Here is a 25,722-nt window from a genome sequence, read left to right on the forward strand (position 1 = left end):
GCTGGGGGGCACCCTGGTTGAGAAACACTGTAGTAAGGGCTTGATATGTGCCCCCGAAGCACAGATATGTCTAAATAAGATGTTTATGTTCAGTTCATTTTCAAAATGTATCTAAGGGTGGGTTCTTACTAGGGATCGACCGATTATCGGTATGGCCGATAATCACGATTTTGGGCATTATCGGTATCGGCAATTACCTTGCCGATAAGCCGATAATGCCCCGCGACCGCCCCCCCGACCCGCCGCACCGCGACCGCCCCCCCCCCCCCCGACCCACCGCACAGCGTCTCACTCCCCACCGTAGTGCTGGGCGGTATATCGGTATTAACCGGATACCGTTTTTTTTCTCCCACGGTATGGATTTTTGCCCATATCGCTATACCGGTCGGGCCCCTCCCCCCACCCTCCGAGTCAATAAAAAAAAAATTAAACTTGCCCGTAATGGGGGTGGTCTGGGCCATCCATCCTTCCTTCCTGTAGTGTCCGGCGGCATTCCGGGTGGAGGGTGAACCAGTCCGGGCTGTCCTTCTTCTCCGGGGGTCCTCTTCTCCACTCCGGGCAGGCTCTGGCCTAGTACGCCTCATAGACACCGCTACGCCGTGGCGTCAGGTGCGTCGCTGCGCACGGGTGTCACTGCGCAGCGGCGTCTATGCTGCATTACTAGGCTGGAGCCTGCCCGGAGTGGAGAAGAGGACCCCCGGAGAAGAAGGACAGCCCGGACCGGTTCACTCTTCACCCGAAACGCCCCCTGACACTACAGGAACGATGGATGGCCCGGACCACCCTGACAGGCAGGGGGAGAGAAGCGGGTGGTGGCGGCGGCGGCCTATGGCACCGCAAAAGCCACTGCAGTGCATTGATTTAAAGCGCCCGCTTTAAATCAATGATCTGCAGCTTTGTCGCAGGGGGATAAATAGCCGATAACTTATACCGGAATATCGGTATAAGTTATCGGCTATCGGCCCTAACCTCCACCGATTATTGGTATCGGCCCTAAAAAAACGATATCGGTCGATCCCTAGTTCATACTACGATTTTACTATACGGTTTCATTAAAAAAAAACTTATGCAACCGTACAGAAAACTGTGCCCATAGACTTCCCATTCAAAACCGTATGCACCATAATGTATACGGTTGTCTCAGTTTTTCAAACCATACGGTTTTTAACTTTTTTTTATTTTATTTTTTTCAGACAGAAAACCGCGGCCTACCACAGTTTTTGGTCCAGGTGAAAACCGTATTAAACCATATACATTTTTTTTTTTTTTTTTAACAAGGGAGTCAATGGGAACCGTACAGAACTGTATGTGTGTACGGTTCCATCCGGTTTTTTACTTTGCACAGTTTTTTTCTTGGAATTTCAATAAAAAAAGTGAAACTTTATTCATAATGGAGTGAAAAGTTAAACGTATACATTTTTTTTTTTCTTAAAAAAGGGATGGAACCGGACATCATTTTTCAAACCATATACGGTTTTCAACTGTATACAGATAAAGATTTGTACACACGTTTTGATACAGTTTAGTCAGGTTTTGAGGAATCCGTTTGTTTGTTTTTTTTAAATCAAAAACCTGATATGGGAACTGTATTGCAAAAACGTGGTGTTCCAGCCTAAGTTTTGTCTCGGATTAAAAAGTGCTGCAAGCCACACTTCTCAGTCTGAGCCAAAAATCGTATATACTCGAAAAATGACCTGAACGTAGTCACTAGTTCTTTACTTGTGGCATTGAAATTAATGGGGCCCATGGCTGTCATTTTGACAGTTTCCGGACGTATCTGTGCCTCAGGGACACAAATGATAGTGTAAAAAATGCATTGTGCAACAAAATTGAAGGAAATACACAATTTTGTAACTTTTGGGGGCTTCCGTTCCTACACAGTAATTTTTTCGGTAAAAATGACACCTGATCTATCTTCTGTAGGTCCATACGATTAAAATGATTCCCTACTTATATAGTTTTGATTTTGTCGCACTCCTGGAAAAAATCATAACTACATGCACAAAAATGAACAAGTTTAAAATTGTCATCTTTTGACCCCTATAACTTTTTTATTTTTCTGCGTATGGGCCGGTATGAGGACTCATTTTTTGCGCCGTGATCTGAAGTTTTTAGTGGTACTATTTCTGTATTGATCTGACTTTTTGATTGCTTTTTATTAATTTTTTCATTATAAAAAAGTGACCAGAAATACGCTATTTTGGACTTTGGAATTTTTTTTCGTGTGTACGCCATTGACCGTGCGGTTTAATTAACAATATATTTTTATAGTACGGACATTTCCGCACGCGGCGATACCACTTATGTTTATTTTTATTTACACAGTTTTTTGTTTTTTTTTAAATGGGAAAAGGGGGGTGATTCTTACTTTTATTAGGGAAGGGGTTAAATGACCTTTATTAACTTCTTTTTTGCAGTCTTATAACCCTCTAGTGGCTATGACACTGCACACACTGATCTTCTACACAGATCACTGCCATGCATTAACATGGCAATGATCAGTGTTATCGGCAGTCGATTGCTCAAGCCTAGATTTCAGGCTTGGAGCAATCAATCACCGATCGGACGCGCCGGATGCAGGTAATGGACCCTCCGTTCGCATTCTAGCTGAACGGGGCATCGCGATTTCACCGTGATGGTCCCGATCAACCCAACTAAGCTGCCGGGAGTGTATTTTTGTTACTTTAGATGTGGCAATCAACTTTGAACACTGCATCTAAAGGGTTAATAGCGCGCGGCCCAACGATCGGTCCCGCACGCTATTAGCCCAGGGTCCCGCCGTGACCAGGTGTTATAGACCGGGACCAGGGTGTACAGGTACGCCCTGCTTCCTTAAGAGGTTAAAGTTCCTGTAGATTTTAATGAGAGAATCCATGAGGAAGGGTGCAGAAAAGTGACATTAATTTTTCCCTGCGTCCAAAGATCTATAACACAGTTTTGGAAAACAATGCAGAGATGTTTTAGATTTTTATTTTTTTAGATTTTTTTAAATTTCCCACATGGAATGGTTTTTAATACAAAACCTCACTTATGTGAGTTTGGAAATCCTCGTACAAATCAGTGTGGATTTTAGCTGTGTGAACATGGCTTAGGGCAGTACTTTCCAAACTGGATACATTAGTGTGTTGGCAGCAGTCTCCAAGTGTGTTTCAGGACCTTCCTGTAGCAGCTGCCGCTGGTCCCTATTCTGAGGTGGTCATGGCACGTGCTGCCTGATGAGGAGCAGGAGGATGTCACTTGATTCCATAATAATTAACTATACAAGTTGTGTATCAAGCGTATCCTGTGTGTACTACCCTTAGTCATTTTCTAATCTTAGACAACAATAAATAAAACTATATTCTGTGTTTTTGGTGCCAGGCTAGGACTTTTGTTTAAAGGAAAACTGTCACCAAGTTCACCCACACTAAGCCCAATACACTGGGTTATAATGTGGGGTGAACAGGAGTCCATACATGGGTCGCTTACTTTTTTAGGTTTTCTTGCCGCCGAGTTGTCGTCCGCTAAAGTTCTGTACTTTTGGCCCCCACCGGCAGCCTTGCTTTGGGTCCCAGAGGAAGGGGCCTTAGCCCACCCCCCTTGTTCACATATTCATTTTCCCCCTGAGCACAGCGCTCTGTCTGCAGAGCGCATGCGCTCTATTTTTTATCCAGCTCCCACATCCTGGTGACGTGAGAGCAGTGCGTCCGGAGAGCGCTCTGTGCAGTGTAACTGCGCATGCACCGGTCCTTCGCTACCGCCGACTTATGGTGTATTGGGTTTAGTGTGGGTGAATTTGGTGACAGTTCTCCTTTAACCACACTGACCTTTGCTTGGGGAGAAGACTCTCCCGTGCCAAATATGACTGTTACCATTTCACCTCTTAGAGTACTGTACGTATTTTTTTGAATAAGTTACTCTTCTAGAATGAAAAAATCTTGCTAAAAAGTCCCTGAATGTCATGATCTGCTGTCAGTGCGGCTCGGTAGCACTCAGGTAGAATGTGGGGTGGAATCTAATCAGTAATAAAGTCAGCGGCCTACCACGACTCACCGTACACCATGTCAGCCGCACACCTCTTCTTGCCATCAATAGACCGACTGCTGGACCTTTGCCGACAATCGACCATCTGATGGAGAAGCCGGCATCTGCCAACAATGAAGACTTCAAAAAGACTGTCCACTTCTCTCCTTGAATAATAACCATGGCGAAGGCTTGAATAAGTAAATTGCCAGGGTTGTGCCCTATGTTTCTGGTGAGACCGAGTCCATCCACCTCAGCACTGCTCATCACCAGCATGGCCTGCAGCTATCCGACTGGGTCTCCCTCCAACATAGTGTCCAATAGAACCTGCAGTTCTGGTGCAAGTGAGGCCTATACCCTCCTAAGTCCCACCCTACTGGAGCCATTTCAGTATATTAGAAGGGTAGTCCAGCATAGCCATGTCCTCTGAAGACCATGTGACTTAAGACATCTTGTCTCTGGCCACATGAAAAGCTGGGAAAGGTCAGAGAAAACAGTAAAATTAAAACAAGACTTGCACTACAGCATGTCCAGGTGGGGGCCTATGCATTAAAACAAAATGGCGAACAGGGGTAATAGAAGCGTAGTACATAGCATTATAACTTGGCATCATCTTAGAATATAACCAAAAATAAGGGCATAAATACTACAATATAAATAGGGCAAGGTGTCCCTTAAACTAAATATTAATCCTACATAATGACACCAAAGGGCCACTAGATACAAAAAAATAACAACTTTATTGAATATAACATACAAATAAAATCACTTAAAATAACAGAAAACAGTCAGACTGTACAAAAAGACTTCAGGGACAGTCCCATGATAATGGGTATAAGGCACATAAAGATATATATATATATATATATATATATATATATATATAGCTCATTCACCTGTGAGCAGTGTATTGCACATCCGTATCCATCAAGCCATAACATATGTGAACCAAATCAGTGCAGCCACAGGGACAAATGATGATGAAATACCCTGCCCAAAAACCCTGTCAGGACCAAAAAAGAGGGAAGGAAAAAAGACAAATGGTGCAAGTGACTGAGAAAAATGGAGAGGGGGTGACGGTATTAAGAGGGGGGAAAAAAACAGAGCGTTAGCACTAGGGAGGGGGGAAAAAAGCCGCCCACACTGAGCCCCTCTCAACAAAGCAGTCAAGAAAGTGATACCATCACCAAATCTCCATCAATAGCAGCATGCACCAATAGTCTTACCCTCAGGACCCGGAGTCACCCCAACGCTGTTTCGCTAATCACGCTTTTTGGTCCTGACAGGGTTTTTGGGCAGGGTATTTCATCATCATTTGTCCCTGTGGCTGCACTGATTTGGTTCACATATGTTATGGCTTGATGGATACGGATGTGCAATACACTGCTCACAGGTGAATGAGCTATACAGTGACCCCTCGACCTACGATGGCCCCGACATACGATCATTTCAACATGCGATGGCCTCTCAGAGGCCATCGCATGTTGAAGGCAGCATCAACGTACGATGCTTTTGTATGTCGGCGCCATCACATAAACGGCTATCCGGCAGCGCAGACTGCTTCAGCTGCCACCGGATAGCCGTTTATGGTGCCCCGTGTGGTCCGCTGACGATCACTTACCTGTCCTCGGGGCTCCGTGGCGTCCTCTTCGGGATCCCCTGCATCATCGGCACTCTCCATCATCGTCATCACGTCGCTGCGCACGCCGTCCCGTCATCCAATAGGAGCGGCGTGCGGAGCGACGTGATGGCGGCGACGGAGAGTGCGGTTGCCGGGGAAGCAGAGGTCTTCAGGAGCGTCGGGGACACCCCGGGGACACGGCGACAGCCATGGACGGCGACATCACCGGGCAGCGGTGGCGAGCGGTGATGGTCCGGAGCAGCGGGGACAGGTGAGCACAACTTTCTCTAACAGTGGACTACAATCTGCGGACCTCTAGATGTTGCAAAACTACAACACCCAGCATGCCCGGACAGCCAACGGCTGTCCGGGCATGCTGGGTGTTGTAGTTTTGCAACATCTGGAGGTCCGCAGGTTGTAGACTACTGTCCTATACTTTACATTGCACGGATCCCTCAACATACGATGGTTTCAACAAACGATGGTCCATTTGGAACGGATTACCATCGTATGTTGAGGGACCACTGTATATATCTTTATGTGCCTTATACCCATTATCATAAGACTGTCCCTGGAGTCCTTTTTGTACAGTCTGACTGTTTTCTGTTATTTTAAGTGATTTTTATCTGTATGTAATATTCAATAAAGTTGTTATTTTTTTGTATCTAGTGGCTCTTTGGTGTCATTATGTAGGATTAATCATCTTATAATAATCAAAAACCTGCAATACCTCTTTAAAGGACAGCCTAGTTGTATAGAAGAAATCTAAAAGGTATAAAATATTAAAGGGGTACCCAGTGGATAACATTTTTTTTCATCAACTGGTGTCAGAAAGTTAAACAGATTTGTAAATTACTTCTATTAAAACATCTTTATCGTTCCAGTACTTATTAGCGGCTGTATATTACAGAGAAAGTTCCTATCTTTTTGGATTTCTTTTTTTTTTTTTCTGACCACAGTGCTCTCTACTGACACGTCTGCTATGAAGATTTTCTCCTGCTCTGGACAGTTGCTGATACGGACAGAGGTTTCAGCAGAGAGCACTGTGGACAGAAAAAAATAAAAAAAAGAATTCCAAAAAGAAGGGAACTTTCTCTGTAAAATACAGCCGCTAATAAGTACTGGAAGGATAAAGATTTTTTTAATAGAAGTAATTTACAAATCTGTTTAACTTTCTGGCACCAGTTTATAAAAAAAATAAAATAAAATAAAATGTTTTCCACCGGAGAACTCCTTTAAAACCCTTTTACCCTAACAAACCAAAGTTAGTGACATTAACCCATCAACTTCTGTACACAACGAGGGAAGTTTTGATTCATATACATTATTTGTCTCCTATTTTTCTGTTGTCTAAACCTGGTGCCTCCAGTAGTCAGGGGTAGAGATGAGCGAACTTACAGTAAATTCGATTCGTCACAAACTTCTCGGCTCGGCAGTTGATGACTTTTCCTGCATAAATTAGTTCAGCTTTCAGGTGCTCCGGTGGGCTGGAAAAGGTGGATACAGTCCTAGGAGACTCTTTCCTAGGACTGTATCCACCTTTTCAAGCCCACCGGAGCACCTGAAGGCTGAACTCATTTACGCAGGATAAGTCATCAACTGCCGAGCCGAGAAGTTTGTGACGAATCGAATTTACTGTAAGTTTGCTCATCTCTAGTCAGGGGTTTACTATTGTATGAAATGTATGGTAATTCCCTCTCTTTAATAAGACTGTGGTGGTGCCCACAGCCCTTCTCATATAAAACACAGCATTTTGCCATTTTATTAGTTTAAACAGTAACTACACATAATTTAACAAATTTATTTTCCGTACAAAATAATGAAGTTACATGTCAGTGGTTACAAGAGCTGTTGTAGAAGCTTCCATGGTCAGGTCCTCTGAATCATGTGTTTGGGTAAATCTTTTACACCGATCATCTAATACAATACCACAGTTTATATGACGCTCTCTGCCGATACACTACGCATGGAGACAAAATGATCATATCCGGAGACAATAAGAAAACGCAAGTGAGTCGCCTGAACACCAGGAAGCTGTGGAATTAATTAAGAGTTACAATGTATAGAACATTAACACTATTTACCAATTTCCAGCTTGAGGGTAGAAAAAAAATAAAATAAAATAAATAAATTAATTATATTATATTATATTTATAATATATATATATATATATATATATATATATATATATATATATATATATATATATAGTAGATTTGAGTAGCTGCATTAGTTCAGTAATGCAGATGCAAATCAAAAAATGATTGTATCTTCTAATACCTTTTTTTTTTATTGAATTAACAGAATTTTGTAGAGAAGCTTTCGGGATTCCTCCCTTTATCAAGTCCAAAGCAAATCTAAGCTCCCAAGCAGAAGACACAGGTTACATCTCACAAATATGCAGGGGTTACAGGAGTTATCCCGGAAATATTTTTTTTTGATATATCACCTGGCTCCAGAAATTTAAACAGATTTGTAAATTACATCTCTTACAAAATCTTAATCCTTTCAGTACTTATGTGCTGCTGAAGTTGAGTTGTTCTTTTCTGTCTAAGTGCTCTCTGTTGACACGTGTCTCGGGAACTGTCCAGAGTAGAAGCAAATCCCCATAGCAAACCTCTTCTACTCGGTGCAGTTCCCGAGACAAGCAGAGATGTCAGCAGAGAGCACTGTTTCCAGACAGAAAAGAACAACTCAACTTCAGCAGACGATAATTATTGGAAGGATTAAGATTTTTTAATAGAAGTCATTTACAAATCTGTTTAACTTTCTGGAGCCCGTTGATATACATAAAAATGTTTTTTTTTCCCTAGAATACCCCTTTAAGACAATAGATGTGGAGAATTCACACTAAGATGGGGCATAAATTGTCCTGCTATAGGAACTTAGAACATAGACTATTTAGTCTATGTTCCTATAGCAGGACAATTTATGGCCCATCTTAGTGTGAATTCTCCACATCTATTGTATTAACCCCTGCATATTTGTGATATGTAACCTGTGTCTTCTACTTGGGAGCTTAGATTTGCTTTGGACTTGATAAAGGGAGAAATCCCGAAAGCTTCTCTACAAAATTCTGTTAGTCCAATAAAAAAGGTATTACAAGATACTGCAACATTTTATGATTTGCATCTATATATATATATATATATATATATATATATATATATATATATATATATATATGGAGATTGTGACATGCCAAACTTATTTTATATGGTGAACCTTTGAAATTGTCCATAAATTAGGGTTATCTTATGTGTTTTATGGTCTTATCCAAGGGATAGGGGGATAAGAAGTCTTCGGGACCCCCGCGATCTCTGTGCAGCAACCAGCGTTTGTTGAGAAGTCATGACGTCACGACCACGCCCCTTGTGACATCACATCATGCCCCCTCAATGCAAGAGTGTGGGAGGGGGTGTGGAGGCCTCCACGCCCCCTCCCACAGACTTGCATTGAGGGGGCGTGGTGTGACATCACAAGGGGCCTGGTTGTGACGTCACAACCACAGCCGCCCGCTCCAAGTGTTCGAAACAAAACGTTCTGAACGTTGGGGCAGTGGAGAACCCCTATTATTCCTCGAAATAGGCCATAATCTGATTATTGGGGCGCCATGTGCTGATGAAAGGTCTCCTTTGCTCATACTACTGCCTCTTCTGTTCCTAACAGGTAAAGTTCTGCACACTTTATAGTGACTGTGCCTGGTATTGCAGCTCGCCCAATTCACTTTAACCAAATTAGATTGATGAGATCCCTACAAATAGGGGGTCTGCACGAAGACTATGTAGCACCTGTACTGCCCTTTTTTGGTGACACCAGACTATTAAAGTATTTTGCAACTAGAATTGACTTGTCTGTTAGTATCTTGGAATCTTTTCCCACTATCTGTCTCTGTACATTGGAGTAAGGGTGGAGCTGGGAATTGCAGGATGTTACATGTGATGGATATTCTGATAGCAGGACTACACCTAAGAAGCAGTAATTAAGTGTAAATCCCAGAAGTAGTTTTACTACAATGTGTTCCTGATTGGAGTAGCTTCTACAACTGAACATATGCAGGTGGTAAAATTTAAAGCAAATCAGTCACCCCCCACCAACTGCAGCGATGAACCACCGGCGCTGCTGCATAGATTACAATAGACTCATACCTATCCTACCTTTATATCTTGTGTCTCTGTGTTTTTCACAAAAAAAACAGTTTGTAGTGTAAGTGTCAAAGAGGCCTGGCCTAGGGTCCACAGTGCCTTAAAGGGGTACTCCGGTGGAAATTTTTTTTTTTTAAATCAACTGGTACCAGAAAGTTAAACAGATTTGTAAATGACTTCTAATAAAAACATCTTTATCCTTCCAGTACTTTTTAACAGCTGTATGCTACAGAGTAAATTCTTTTTAAATTTCTTTTTTGTCTTGTCCACAGTGCTCTCTGCTGACACCTCTCTCAGTGTCAGGAACTGTCCAGAGCAGGAGAAAATCCCTATAGCAAACCTATGCTGCTCTGGACAGTTCCTGATACAGACAGAGGTGTCAGCAGAGAGCACTGTAGACAAGACAAAAAAGAAATTCAAAAAGCAAAGAATTTCCTCTGTAGCATACAGCTGCTAATAAGTACTGAAAGGATAACGATTTTTTAATAGAAGTAACTTACAAATCTGTTTTAATTTTTGGCACCAGTTCATGAAAAAAAAAAAAAAGTTTTCCACCGGAGTACCCCTTTAAGCTTGCAACACTTGTGAACCTAATCTCTGCCATCTTACATATTGTTAGACAAGCAGCACCCAGCTTACCTTGATGAGCCCTGCTAAAAGCCTAGACATGTGTCCAATTGCGGCACAGACGCAGTGAGCGATTGAAGCCACTGCTTCACTTGTCACACTCAATGCGCCGGCAGAGAGACAATGCGTGGTGAGCCTGCGCTACAGCTGGTTACAACAGAGCATGCGTGGCTCCGTGGTGTAGGCCTAGCCCTACTTGTCTATAAATGTGCGAGAAGGTGGGTATTTAGTGCACGGAGGAATTGCAGGACTAGGGCACGGTTGACCCTATGCCATGCCTCCTTGACACTTGCACTGCCCATAAAACTGTGTTTTTTTTATTTAAAAAAAACAAACAAACACACAGACACAAGATATTTTATTCAACAGTGCTAGTGGTTCACTGCCATTAAGGGTGACAGGTTATGGACATCTATGAAAAGCCATTTCTTTTTGTTAACCAGGTAACTGTCACATATATAGCGAGACAACTAAGTTAAAAGCATCTATTTTTGGAACTCTGCTTCCTGCCTTTTCTTTCTTATTTCTCCTGGAAATGTAAATAAATTGGGAACAGTGTCAGACGGTTAGGGGCACACTCTTTGATAAGGGGATTGGAGGGCACAACACAATGAGCAACATCGATTTTCAAGAACTGTACATATGTACAATACAAATGAGTAACCTTTTAAACAGAAATAAAAATAAAAAAATCATGGAGTGTGTCCCAGCACCCTGTACTATAGTTTCATACTTACAGTGATCTCCTCTGTTAGGAACTGTCCTTCCACATGCTCAAGTTCTGGAATGAAGAAAGGTCACATTACAGAATGATACAGGAGTCATTCATTCAGAGGTAAACAACATTTTTATGAGTAAAAAAAAAAAGCACAGATCTGTCATGTGAAAATCCTGCCTGTTCTATATAAGTGCATGCACATATACCCACCAGCCTGTAAGTCACCAGCCCCAGGGGCAGGGGGTGGCAAGGAAAGGCAGACATCACTTCCTTCAGACATATACCAGACTTATAACTATGAGTCCACTGTATCTTTCAGCTCCCCTATTATTCAAATTGTACATAAATTTGTGTGCTTTTTTGGCTATTCATTGTATGGACCTTTAGCTTTACTATGCCGCCCTTCAAATAAACACATATTCATCTTATAGATGCACTAAAGGGGAATTCCGGGCAAAAACATTTTATCCCCTATCCAAAGGATAGGGGATAAGATGTCTGATCGCAGGGGGCCCCGCTGCTGAGACCCCCCCGCAATCTCCCTGCATAGAATGCGGGTGCTGAATCTCCAGTTTTGGAAACCTCTGGGTTTCCAGGACTGGGCACGTGATGTCACGCCACGCCCCCTCCATTCATGTCTATGGGAGGGGGCGTGACGGCCATCACGCCCCCTCCTATAGACATGAATGGAGGAAGCGTGGCATGACGTCACGTCCCCAGTCCCGGAAACCCGGTGGTTTCCGAAACGGGAGATTCAGCACCCGCATAGAATGCGGGTGCTGCAGGGAGGTCGCTTGGGGGGGTCTCAGCAGCGGGCCCCCCAAGATCAGACATCTTCTAGGGGATAAACTGCTTTTGCCCAGAATACCCCTTTAATCGCTAAAGTTGGCCATGCACATTAGCAAGAGTGCCTCTATATGTATATGGCAGTCTTATGATTCTCCCCAGAAACATGACATCAGGCAAGAGAGAGATCAGGCATTTTGGATTTCAACTGCCCGATCCTTTTGTTTTCAGGGAAATAAGCCACCGCCAGAGGTGTCTAACAGCGGCTTTCTCCTCTCTCCATTCAGGATACATGCGTACTCATATGGGGAGGGAGATCAGAAGAAATAGCTGTCAGCTAAACAAGCATACAACCGACAGCTATTTTATGCCTTTAGTGAGATCTGCCACATAACAAGATCCTTAGCAACAGACTGGAAATAGTCTCCCTGCCACCACAAACAGTCACTAAAAAGGTATCAAGGCATTTTAAGGGGGAACTTTTAAAATGTTAAGTGAAATAAATCAATGCAATAGTAGTCATACTCACCACATGGAGATGTTAGGATCAGAAAACCAATCCTCAACTATCCTATCCAGGCATTCAGAGTTAATAGAAAGGCTTTCTTAGGCTAGGGTCACACGGCAGAATGTCTGCACGGAAACTCTCAGTGCGGACATTCTGCAGGCTGCAGGCGCCGGCATGATATGGACGGCAATGCATTCCGCGCAGAGTCAGCAGAAAAGATAAACATGTTTATTCTTTCTGCTGATAGTGGAATCCGAAATTCCGCTGTGCACACAATGCAGGAGAATCTCATTGAATTCAATGGGACTCTGCTGCTGCTGCGGAATCTCCGTGCGGAATTCTGCATAGAATTTCTGCCGTGTGAACATAGCCTTATTTGGACTTATTTGGAGCCATTACCAATCAGCCAGAAGCAGCTACAATTGCTACACAACTTCTCTGTGCATTAAAGAGGTACTCCACTGCCCCAGTGTTTGGAACATTTGGTTCCAAACGCTGGGTACAGGCTGCGGGGTTCGTGATGTCGCGACCACACTCCTTGTGACATCATGGCATTATAACATAACGTGGACTGCCCAAAAAGACTATACCTTTAACACAATATACAAGGCAGCTCTTACCTCTCTCCAGGCACAGCTCAAAGTTTATTGGTTCTTTGGATGCACTTGAGTAGATTTTTACATTTTTTACTAGAGAAGAATCAAAAGAGAAAATTACACATTAAAGTGTACCTGTTGTTTTATAACTTTTTTTTATTTTTAAACCTCTATGGTTTAACCCTTCATAGTAGTTACAAGATCATTTTACTGCTCAAACCACTTCCCTTCCATAGTGCACAGTTATTTTTCATGCTCTTCATTTTACAGGGCAGGACCCGAGCTGGGCCGTTTGCCAGTGGTACTCACACAGTTACTTCCTTTCCCTTAGTTGTCTGGCCAATCACAGCTCAGCACTCTCCCCTCTCTATTATGCCCTGATACAATGGCAGGGAATGTGCACTGAACTGAACAGGAAGGCACTGTGCTGGAAGATGATGTACACTACTATATATGGCATATGAAGGGAGAATGGGTTAATGATGCACTTGCATAAAATTAAAGAAAGAAACAGCAGCAGCACAGCAATGAAGGGGTTACACCTAGCACCAAACTGCTGTTTTTGCTGCTGCTGAGATAAGGGATTAAGAGAGCTTTAATGTACCCTTTAGGGACAGGGAGGATCCTCTGAAGAAGGCTTAAGAAGGTCAACCATGATCAGAACAACATAACTGATTTCATCCAAAAGCAGCAACACATTTGCAGCTCACCTTTATTCACAACTAAGGAGTTGAGCTGCATAGAAAACCTAACCTTTAAACAGATGCGATGCTGATGTTGGAAAAGAGTCACCATGTTTTTTTTCATTGTATTCTGTACCATCCTTTTAGCTATGTGGTGATGTGGTTTGTTGTGCATGAAAGAAAAGGTCCGCCTGTCATTTTTGCCTAGAAGTTGACAGTTTGGGTTATGGTCCGATTCATAGCAAACATGCACCAAATGTATAAAGTGCAAATGAGATTGCAAGAAAACTATTGTACACCAGTTTACAACAGTGATACATTGCAGATGGATTTTTCAAAAAGAGCAAAATGTTGCAGATGTGACATGTTACTTATTTTGCATTATTTATTAAGCACTCTCAATGAGCCTATCACACTATGGAAATGCAAAGCAGAATCTGCAAAGAATGTCATCGAGGAATTATGTGTGAACTGTGCTTTGCATCAAGCTTCAACTCTGCCTTGCACTGACTTCAATGTATTTTTTTTTCTTTGTTGTGTTCACTCAGCAGAAGATATGTGACAAAATTTCCCCACGGTGTATTCAGAAGTATCCGGTAGTTAAAAAAGCCCATAGGTCAATACGACTTTTTCGGTGCTTATTCTTGCAGAGCATCATTTTTGCTCTATTTACCAGAGGAATTCAGGGAAGACATTTTCTTTCATTTTAACATACCCAAGGGGATGGCACCAACTAAAAATATCTTTGTGTGCCTGCTCTGAGCCTGGTAAGTTTAGCAAAATTATTGTGGAAATAAATTACACTTTGTTGTGCATGTGCTACACTGCACACAGCTAGAAAAGCCATCATCTTGTTAAAGCCCTCCAGCATTTCTGCTGTGTGCCACTGGGTGGCAGTAGAGTGACATACCATGACTCCATCCTACTGTTTGCCGAAATATTACGTACACACAACATCCGAAGGATGGGGGTAAGATGTCCAGTCGCGGGGGTCTGGCCGCTGGAACCCCTCCACAATCTCCGTGCAGCCACCCGGCGTTCTGAACATTATGTGCAGAACACTGGGTTGGAGCGGCTGTGGTTGTATCGTCAAGCCCCTTCCATTCAAGACTATGGGAGGGAGGCGTGACAGTCACTCTATTCTTACTCAGACTGGAGACTGAACAGAATAACTCACTTAATGAACTCTCCATGATGATTTTTCCGATCTTCTGTAAGCCATTCATACTGATGATGAATTCCTGAGGAAACATTCCTGTCGTTGTCCAAAATGTCTCTGGATTTCTAGAAGGAGATGCAGAAATTCTGTAAATTTGCAGAAACCAAGGTTGTCATCCAGTTTGGATTATTATTTCTGATCAGAAATCAGCAACCTGAGACAAGATTTGTAATTGTCCATACATATTATTATATTGGCTGAGTAGATCACAAATATTTTATACTCACCTGCTGCCGATCCCTGCCGATCGGCAGCAGGGTACAGAACTGACAGGTGATCAGCAGCAGGGTAGAGAACAGAGAGGTGATCAGCAGCAGGGTAGAGAACAGACAGGTGATCAGCAGCAGGGTAGAGAACAGACAGGTGATCAGCAGCAGGGTAGAGAACAGACAGGTGATCAGCAGCAGGGTAGAGAACAGAGAGGTGATCAGCAGCAGGGTAGAGAACAGACAGGTGATCAGCAGAAGGGTAGAGAACAGACAGGTGATCAGCAGAAGGGTAGAGAACAGACAGGTGATCAGCAGCAGGGTAGAGAACAGAGAGGTGATCAGCAGCAGGGTAGAGAACAGAGAGGTGATCAGCAGCAGGGTAGAGAACAGAGAGGTGATCAGCAGCAGGGTAGAGAACAGAGAGGTGATCAGCAGCAGGGTAGAGAACAGAGAGGTGATCAGCAGCAGGGTAGAGAACAGAGAGGTGATCAGCAGCAGGGTAGAGAACAGAGAGGTGATCAGCAGCAGGGTAGAGAACAGAGAGGTGATCAGCAGCAGGGTAGAGAACAGAGAGGTGATCAGCAGCAGGGTAGAGAACAGAGAGGTGATCAGCAGCAGGGTAGAGAACAGAGAGGTGATCAGCAGCAGGGTAGAGAACAGACAGGTGATCAGCAGAAGGGTAGAGAACAGACAGGTGATCAGCAGCAGGGTACAGAACTGACAGGTGATCAGCAGCAGGATACAGAACTGACCTGAGGTGATCAGCAGCAGCTGAGAACAGGTTTCTTCTTTATCCTTCTGCCCCGTGCTTTTTTTACGTTTAAATTAAGTCTCTACAATACCCTCCTTTAATGTCTCCCTTGATTTTATCATAATCATTTTATCATTGAAACAACAAATCTGTTGTGCAGTTTAATGTTGTTTTACTGTTCACTTACTTATTATACTCCAGTTACAGGGGCAATCGGACGCCAGCGTGCGGGAAAATAACAGCTCAGACACAACAGGTGCCATTCAATGTGGCATCTAGGAAGTTACATGGCCGGGACCGGCTGCTGAAGAGGGCCGACAGGTGCTGCCGCCATGTAACAACCCGGCTCGGCTGCCAATATTTCTCAAAAAATAAAATAAACTACTATTAAGAAAACGCATCAAAACTGCACATAACATGAACTGACCTCAACCCCCTTATGATTCACCTGGGTAAATTCCAGCACCATAAGCCGAATGAGATGACCAGGTGCAGTGATCAAACCCCACACATTTATCCAGAGGATTCATGTAGGCAGAACAACTTTACCATAATGGATCCTAACTCATCTTTGCCACATCAGATAAAATAGGCAACATAAGAATCTCAATACTATCTCTAAGGGCGGGTTCACACCACGATTTTGCTATACGGTTTAAGCATTCGGTTTCATAACCGTACAGAAAACCGTGCCCATAGACTTCCCATTCAAAACCGTATGCACCACAATGTATATGGTTGTCTCCGTTTTTCAAACTATACGTTTTTTTTAAACTTTTTTTTTGTTTTCTGGACAGAAAACCGTGGCCTACCACGGTTTTTGGTACGGGTGAAAAACTGTATTAAACTGTATACGTTTTTTTTCCTCAAACATGGGAGTCAATGGGAACTAGGGATGTAAGAAAAAATCGATTCGTGCGATTATCGCGATTTTTTCACTTGGCGATACTGAATCGATTCAAAATATTTTTGAATCGATTCTTTTAGGGATGTGGAATTTGTATCTCCTGACGCCCGGAACAGCATGTCCCGGGCATCAGGAGATACAAGTTCCACATTTGTGGAGCCGGGCAGGCCGGATCTGACGCGGCGGCGCTCTGGGTGTACGGAGCGGGCACGAGTCAGAGCAGCCCCCGGCTGTTCTCAGTAGCCGGGGGCCGCCGCTAATAGCCAGCATGCGGCGATCGCCATGGCTGACTATTAAAGGAGTACTCCGGCGTGCACTTTTTTCCTTTTATCCCGTCCGGGCTGCAAAATAAAAGAAAACACACTTTCTCATACCTGCAAACGAGCGCCCGGAGCTCCGGTACACTCCAGTACAGGTGTTCGGTCCCCGGGCTGTATTCTTCTTACTTCCTGTTAGCTCGGCACGTCACACGGAGCTTCAGCCTATCACCGGCCGCAGCGATGTCCCGCCTCTGCTGGTGATAGGCTGAAGCTCCGTGTGACGTGCCGGGCTAACAGGAAGTAAGAAGAATACAGCCCAGGGACCGAACACCTGTACCGGAGTGTACCGGAGCTCCGGGGACTCGTTGGCAGGTATGAGAAAGTTTGTTTTCTTTTATTTTGCAGCCCGGACGGGATAAAAGGAAAAAAGTGCGCGTTGGACTACTAGATCGCCGCTGTCAAAGCTGACAGCGGTGTCTAAAGGGATCTGTGAATGCTCCCTGGTGGGCGATGTATCGGGATATATCGCGATGTATCGTCACCTAGACGGCATCACGATATATCGGGATATATCGAATCACCACACTGGTATCGCGATTCGAATCGTATCGCCAAATTCTTGGCGATTCACACCCCTAATGGGAACCGTACAGAACCGTATGTGCGTAGGTCACCATACGGTTTTTGACTTTGCACAGTTTTTTTTTCTTGTAATTTCAATCAAACAACTGAAACTTTATTCATAATGGAGTGAAAAGTTAAAAACATATACTTTTTTTTTTGTTCTTAAAAAACGGATGCAACCAGACATCATTTTTCAAACCGTATACTGATAAAAATGTGAACAGGCGTTTTGATACAGTTTAGGCTGGATTCACATCTCGTTTTTGCAATACGGTTGGCGTATCTGGTTTTAGCAAAAAAAAAACAAAAAAAAACGCATCGAACCGTATTCCAAACCGTATGCATAGACATTACATTGACAACCGCAGCATCCGGTTGCGTACGTTTTGCTTCATTTACGGTTGTATGCAGGTTTTTTTCCCGCACACAAAACCGTAGTCTACTACAGTTTGAAGTCCGGTTGAAAAACCGTATTCCAACCTGTATACGGTTATTTTAAAATGGAGTTCTATGGTAACCGCATTGAACCGTATGTGCATCCGTACGGTTACATCAGGTTTGCACAATACTATTTTTCTTTGTTTTGGGGAAATTCAATTAAAAAAAAAAAGAACTTTATTTAAAATGTTGACAAACATAAAACCGTATCCTTTTTTTTTTTTCAAGGAAAACGTATTAAAACGTATGCAAACGGACATCCGTTTTCAAAGCGTATACGGTTTAAAAACGTGAGGAGGCATATACGGTTGCATACGTTTCGGTCCGGTTTGGAGACATGAGTTTTTTTGTACAGAAACGGGATACGGGAGCCGTATTGCAGAAACGAGATGTGAATGCAGCCTAGTCAGGTTTTGAGGAATCCGTTTTTTTGTTTTTTTAAATCAAAAACCTGATACGGGAAAGGTATTGCAAAAACGTGGTGTGAACCCAGCCGAATAATAGTCTATGCCAGTGGTCTCCAACCTCCAACAGGTTGGAGACCACTGTTCTATGCTGTATTATATAAGAAAAAAATAATAGAAATAGAGTACTTCTTCAATATAATAGGCTCATATACACTTCCGTCCACCATAGACCCCCGCACAGCTCACCCATCAATGATGTGCTCCGCCGGGTGTCTCTCATCGCTGGATGTGGCCAGAGACACTTGGGCTCCCGCCGAGCTCAGACACAGGTTCCCCGCCCGGGTCATGTCACCTGCACGGACCTCCGCTTCTCACATCACATACATAGAGTCTCGTCTTGACGCTATGCCGTTGCTAAGAAACCAGGAGCTTTTTCCCGGAAATGGTTACACTTAACCCGGAAGTACAGCTGCGGCTGGGTCCTACTGACACTAAGAAGAAACGTTCCGAGTGCCAAAGGTTCCGGACGGCTGTGCATCGGGGATAGAGGTGAATTGTAGGAATGTGTAATATCAGTCTTGTATATAAGGGGAGTGGGGCACATATACATACATTCTCACTGTTATTATAGCTTCTAAAGGTTTAGTATACAGAGGTGGGGAATAGTTAGCAGGTTATTTATACTGTCTTGAAAACTTTATAAAAGAGCTGATATGTCACATGTAATCTATCACTGATTTTATTTACCTGGATTATAAATTGCTGGATATGTAAAGGGATGCCAAGCGTTGTCCGGTCTTCCTACCTTAACCTTGTGTGAGAGGAAAAACAACAATGACCCTCCCGTCCCCATAGCCTGACCCCATATCCCAGCCCCATACTTTGACCCCAAATCCTGTCCTCATAGCCTGACCCCATACCCTGTCCTCATAGCGTGACCCCATACCTCGTCCTCATAGCCTGACCCCATATCCCGTCCTCATAGCCTGACCCCATATCCCGTCCTCATAGCCTGACCCCATACTCCGTCCTCATAGCCTGACCCCATACCCCGTCCTCATAGCCTGACCCCATACCCCGTCCTCATAGCCTGACCCCATATCCCGTCCTCATAGCTTGACCCCATATAACGTCCTCATAGCTTGACCCCATACCTCGTCCTCATAGCCTGACCCCATACCCCGTCCTCATAGCCTGACCCCATATCCCATCCTCATAGCCTGACCCCATATCCCGTCCTCATAGCCTGACCCCATACCCCGTCTTCATAGCCTGATCCCATATCCCGACCTTATATCCCATCCTCATAGCCTGACTCCATATCTCGTCCTCATAGCTTTACCCCATATCCCGACCTCATAGGCTGATCCCATATCCCGTCCTCATAGGCTGATCCCATATCCCATCCTCATAGCCTGACCCCATACCTCGTCCTCATAGCCTGACCCCATATCTCGTCCTCATAGCCTGACCCCATATCCCGTCCTCATAGCTTGACCCCATATCCCGTCCTCATATTTTGTTCTCCTATCCTGACCCCCATATCCTGACTCCATATCCTTCCCCCAGCAGCTATTTTCTGCACCTGTCAGCAAAATGTTTAAAAGTCCTGGGATTTCAGACAAAATCCTCCACCGTCACAATTGGGGGGTAGGTTAGGGTTGATTTAACTATATTTTTAGTTGACATATAAGCTACATGTTTGCCAAACTTTATATTAAAAGATACAATGATGTAATGTCTGGCCCGAAAACCATTTAGTCCAAACTTCTGTGTCAGTTCATTTTTTGTAATGCTGGTTACTCCGCTAGTCCTTTATATATCTAGTAATGTACAGTATAATCCATGTAAATAAGACCAGTAATGGAATACATGTCAGATATCAGCTGTTTTATAAAGTATACATAACCTGATAACTATTCCTCACCTCTGTATAGTAAGCCTGCTTCTAATCCCCTGTGTACATATATGGGAGGAACTTATTAAAGGAGTAGTCCAGTCTAAAATTATTATTTTTTTTTTTTTTACATTAAATACATATAAACATAAAACAAACGAATAAATAAAAAAAAAATGACACAAAAGATATATCACATTTCAACTTGACAAAGTCGCAAAACAATGTATAATACATTGAGGAGTAATGAATGGGCTTAAATGCTTAATACTACTAAACTCTAAAATCTCCCAATGTTAACTTGCTAACAGTGGGCTGGAAGGTCTTGCATATTTGTAAATGTTGAAAATTGTAATAAAAATTAATAAATAAAATAATATGCAAATATAACAGTTTTTTTCCATGGCTTCAACATTTCTGGAAATTTTACATCTCCAATTTACTCCCATTATTCAAAATTAAGTTCACGCTCATCTGACTGATTCCCTGAATTGTCAGACAAACTATAAATCCACATATCTCAGTAACAGGAAGTGTATACAGTGGTCCCTCAAGTTACAATATTGATCGGTTCCAGGACGACCATTGTATGTTGAAACCATTGTATGTTGAGACCATAACTCTATGGAAACCTGGTAATTGGTTCTGAAGCCACCAAAATGTCATCCAAAAATAGGAAAAAGTGAGGATTAAACATAAATAAGTAGATAACTAATACAGATAAAGCAAATCCTTACATATAAAAGTAAGAAAGATCTGCTGGGAGCTGTAATCACTGTCTATTTCAGTGTTTCCCAATCAAGGTGCCTCCAGCTGTTGCAAAACTACAACTCCCAAAGGCTGTCCGGGCATGCTGGGAGTTGTAGCTTTGCAACAGCTGGAAGCAACCATTTTTGGGAAACACTGGTCTATGTAGAGGACAGGAGATTCTTCAGGGTCCTGTACAGAACACACAATGTCCTAAAAAAAAAAAAAAGGAAAATGGAGCCGCCCTCACCTGATGCCCAAAGGGGCACCTAACCCTGGCACAGGTAAAGAGTACAGAACATGTAATACCTCCCTGTACTGTAAGGGGCGCTACCAGACACCAGTCAGTGCATGCACAGGGGTTTTACCAGTGAAATATCCATTCTGATTGGTCGGTTCTTCCAGCCATTGACACATTTCGCAGATTCCAAAGCATTGTATGTTGAGTCTGGTTTCAAGTTACAATGGTCCAGAAAAGACCATTGTATGTTGAAACTATTGTATGTTGAGGCCATTGTAAGTTAAGGGAACACTGTATTAGGAAACACATTTTTGGGGGTTGGTCACAGTTCCTCTTTAATTCTTTTGCAGAGGTTTTAGAGCTCTGTATCAGGAAAATGGAGTCCTACCTGAGCTACAGATATAGTAAGAACACATTATACACAGAATTTTGGATGTCCAAAAATATATAAAGATGTAGACAGAACCCATTTTTATTGTTACGCCGAGCGCTCCGGGTCCCTGCTCCTCCCCGGAGCGCTCGCGGCGTTCCTCTCTCTGCAGCGCCCCGTTCAGACCCGCTGACCGGGAGTGCTGCACTGACATTGCCGGCGGGGATGCGATTCGCATAGCGGGACGCGCCCGCTCGCGAATCGCATCCCAAGTCACTCACCTGTCCCGGTCCCCGGCTGTCACGTCCTGGCGCGTGCGGCTCCGCGTCTTAGGGCGCGCGCGCCAGCTCTCTAAGATTTAAAGGGCCAGTGCACCAATGATTGGTGCCTGGCTCAATCAGTCTAATTAGCTTCCACCTGCTCCCTGTCCATATGACCTCACTTCCCCTGCACTTCCTTGCTGGATCTTGTTGCCTTGTGCCAGAGAAAGCATTTAGTGTTGTCCAAAGCCTGTGTTCCAGACCTTCTGCTATCCTCATTGACTACGAACCTTGCCGCCTGCCCCGACCTTCTGCTACGTCTGACCTTGCCTCTGCCTAGTCCTTCTGTCCCACGCCTTCTCAGCAGTCAGCGAGTGGATACGACCTGGTTGCTACCGCCGCTTTGCGGCGGGCTCTGGTGAAAACCAGTAGCAACCCTATAACCGGTCCACCGACACGGTCCACGCCAATCCCTCGCTGACACAGAGGATCCACATCCAGCTAGCCGAATCCTAACATTTATGGAAGCAATATTTACTTTAATAATTCAGAGAATTGCAATCTGTATTACAGTCACTTTATTGCAAATTGCAATGGAAATGGAAAGCTGAGGTGGTTTGGTGTGGTAAAAAAAAAAAAAAAGAGTCTTTGATGTTCTATAATTTCCTATTTTTTACTTCAATTTATGTTCAGATGTCACAGATTTCAGACCTTCAGGGACATGAAGACATTGGGCCGATCTATGTACGGGAAAAAGGTCAGCTGTCACTGGCAGGATCTCATTGTGTCCGGATCAAGACTCCTCCTGTTAGACTCTTCTCCAAAGGCTTTTCAGTGGAACTATGCGTGAAACAAGGCGATACATGTAAACCTAAGGAGAAGCCATTTATTTTTACATACACTGAGCAGGGAAGCTTGCGGTATTCTGCTAAGTCCTTGTTCACTTTGGCTCTTGATCTCATTGCGGACAATATTCAGCACGTAGACTCCCTGCTTGGGTTTCCTGAGCAAGTTGCAGAGAGACTGTTCACAGCCGCAGAAGCCCGGCAACAGTTCTGTCATCCACAGAGTGGACTCAAAGCCCTGTGCAAGTTCACAGAGGCCTATGGAGACTTGATGCTGTCATCACTGTGTCTGCGGGGCAAGTATGTGTACTGCATTTTATAACAAGGGAACATTAAAGGGGTACTCCGGTGGAAATGTATTTATTTTTTTTTTTTAAATCAACTGGTGCCGGAAAGTTAAACAGATTTGTAAATTAGATAAAAAATATATATTGGAGAGGCTCTTGTCTATCCAACTCACAAAATGACCTGAGCTGCCCAATCTGACACTTATACCCTCAGTGTCTGTAATAAAAATATAAACTATAAAAAAATATTGGGGCTCAAGGTCTGAGATATCAGTACACAATTTATTAAATAATAAATACATACAATGGTGTATAAAATTACCTGGGACTCACAGGGCCCTTGTGAGTCTTCAGGGACATTAAATTATCTTAAAATCAGTTAAAAAAAAAATGGTACAATATGATAAAAAAAAAAACCTTAATTGAGACCAATAGAGATATATAAAATTGTATCCACTGTAGAAGGTCTGGATTATATTCTAGGTACTTGTTGCTCCAGATACAATGTATTAAAGTAAATTAGCTCTTGTAAGTAAGCTTGCAACAATGTTTCGTTTTGCAGTCACCAATTGACAGATCAAGTATTACAGTAATTCAGTTATCACAGTCTTCATGTAAACAGAAACTGCTGCGCTGGTAGCTGAAAAATAGTCTTTGCAAGTATTAAGCAATAATGTAGCAATTCTGTGATAATAAAATAGTCTTTTATATCTTTCTTTAACCACTTGGTCTGCTGCGCTGACAGCCTGTATATGTTCTTTGATAGATGGACAGATATAACAGTTATATATGTGCCCAGATCGGCAATAGTAGCAGTCGAAAATAGATAATGTCTCACACACAGCGTGTGCGTGTATGCTCACCGATCCCTCGGGAAAAGATATTACGCTCTCCGGTGGATATGAATCCTGCGATACCCGGTATGGCGTGGATGTTGCGATCTCCCAGTACCGGTCACGCTGGAACACAAAAGTCCTCCTGCTGGAGCGCGTGTAGTGCGGGCACACCGCTGGAGACTCTGCCTTCTCCTATATCGCGGTGCGGCACAGCCGTGGGCCAGGAGGTTGGGGACTGCAGCGCTTCTGCTACGTCCACTGTTAGTCACAGGTATCTATCTTTGATGTTAAGCAGTAAATGGTGAATTGCGCCTATTGATAATAGTTAGATGGTGTCAATAGTACATTTAAGCTAGTCTACACATTAGCCCTACAATTTATAGTCCTGACAAATGTTTTCTTTTCCCATATAGAAGGATTGGTTCACATTCATTCATAAATTGTAACCTCTACTATTGTTGACACTGGATGTGAGGTCATAATTGGTAGGGGAGGGACTATTGGTATATATATGTTAAGATACTGACCCCCGACATATATGATTATTTAAAGCTGCTGAAGAAAGGACTGCGAAGGTCCTGAAACGCGTCCAGTGACCCCCCCCCCCAATATCTACTATTGAGACCATCTAACTATTATCAATAAGCGCAAGTCACCATTTACTGCTTAACATCAAAGACAGATACCTGTCAATCACATTTCATGTGTAGCGCGCGCAAACCTCCACGAGGACGCCGCTAGTGACTTTATCAGTGGATGTAGCAGAAGCGCTGCAGTCCCCAACCTCCTGGCCCACGGCTGTGCCGCACCGCGATATAGGAGAAGGCAGAGTCTCCAGCGGTGTGCCCGCACTACACCCGCTCCAGCAGGAGGACTTTTGTATTCCAGCGTGACCGGCGACCGGTACTGGGAGATCGCAACATCCACGCCATACCGGGTATCGCAGGATTCATATCCACCGGAGAGCGTAATATCTTTTCCCGAGGGATCGGTGAGCATACACGCACACGCTGTGTGTGAGACATTATCTATTTTCGACTGCTACTATTGCCGATCTGGGCACATATATAACTGTTATATGTGTCCATCTATCAAAGAACATATACAGGCTGTCAGCGCAGCAGACCCAGTGGTTAAAGAAAGATATAAAAGACTATTTTATTATCACAGAATTGCTACATTATTGCTTAATACTTGCAAAGACTATTTTTCAGCTACCAGCGCAGCAGTTTCTGTTTACATGAAGACTGTGATAACTGAATTACTGTAATAATTGATCTGTCAATTGGTGACTGCAAAACGAAACATTGTTGCGAGCTTACTTACAAGAGCTAATTTACTTTAATACATTGTATCCACTTTGTATCCTGTGGCTGATCTGGAGCAACAAGTACTTAGAATATAATCCAGACCTTCTACAGTGGATACAATTTTATATATTTCTATTGGTCTCAATTAAGGTTTTTTATCATATTTTACCATTTTTTACTGATTTTATGATAATTTAATGTCCCTGATGACTCACAAGGGCCCTGTGAGTCCCTGGTAATTTTATACACCATTGTATGTATTTATTAGTTAATAAATTGTGTACTGATATCTCAGACCTTGAGCCCCAATATTTTTTATAGTTTAGATTTGTAAATTACTTCCATTAAAAAATCTTAATCCTTCCAGTACTTATTAGGTGCTGAATACTACAGCGGAAATTATTTTCTTTTTGAAACACAGAGCTCT

The 25,722-nt window shown here is 43.3% G+C and overlaps 2 protein-coding genes across 4 annotated transcripts in view; one reads left to right on the plus strand and one right to left on the minus strand.

The window, feature by feature from the left end:
• Nucleotides 1-7,398: 7,398 nt before the first annotated feature.
• On the minus strand, nt 7,399-18,984 carry IFT25 (intraflagellar transport 25). 3 transcript variants are annotated; one of them, XM_056532155.1, is made up of 5 exons: nt 18,749-18,982; nt 14,865-14,992; nt 13,029-13,097; nt 11,134-11,177; nt 7,399-7,657 (listed from the first exon to the last, which is right to left on the minus strand). In XM_056532155.1, the coding sequence occupies exons 1-5, from the start codon at nt 18,847-18,849 to the stop codon at nt 7,559-7,561; spliced, it is 441 nt and encodes a 146-aa protein (XP_056388130.1). In that variant the 5' UTR covers nt 18,850-18,982; the 3' UTR covers nt 7,399-7,558. The 3 variants fall into 3 exon arrangements, with proteins under 3 accessions (XP_056388130.1, XP_056388131.1, XP_056388132.1); XM_056532156.1 differs by having other exon boundaries at nt 7,400-7,657; nt 14,865-14,971; nt 18,749-18,970; XM_056532157.1 differs by lacking the exon at nt 7,399-7,657 and adding an exon at nt 10,716-10,925 and having other exon boundaries at nt 18,749-18,984.
• The window catches only part of LRRC42 (leucine rich repeat containing 42), a 34,591-nt gene continuing 27,819 nt past the window's right edge, over nt 18,951-25,722 (plus strand). Inside the window, exons 1-2 of the mRNA XM_056532153.1 lie at nt 18,951-19,051; nt 22,711-23,162. Of these exons, the coding sequence (XP_056388128.1) occupies nt 22,711-23,162 (452 nt within the window). The 5' untranslated portion in view covers nt 18,951-19,051. The remainder of the gene's footprint in view (nt 19,052-22,710; nt 23,163-25,722) is intronic.

Source organism: Hyla sarda, chromosome 7, assembly GCF_029499605.1.
Source record: "Hyla sarda isolate aHylSar1 chromosome 7, aHylSar1.hap1, whole genome shotgun sequence".
NCBI lineage: Eukaryota > Metazoa > Chordata > Amphibia > Anura > Hylidae > Hyla > Hyla sarda.

What these genes read in the sequence shown, in the direction of transcription:
- IFT25 (XM_056532155.1), bottom strand. Translation starts at nt 18,849, where the DNA reads ATGACCCGGGCGGGGAACCTGTGTCTGAGCTCGGCGGGAGCCCAAGTG. An exon ending in CATCATGGAGAGTTCATTAA is followed by an intron (nt 13,098 to 14,864) that starts GTGAGTTATTCT and finishes ATTCTTCTCTAG; the next exon opens with TAAAAAATGTAAAAATCTAC. An exon ending in TGAGCTGTGCCTGGAGAGAG is followed by an intron (nt 11,178 to 13,028) that starts GTAAGAGCTGCC and finishes TCTTCATTCCAG; the next exon opens with AACTTGAGCATGTGGAAGGA.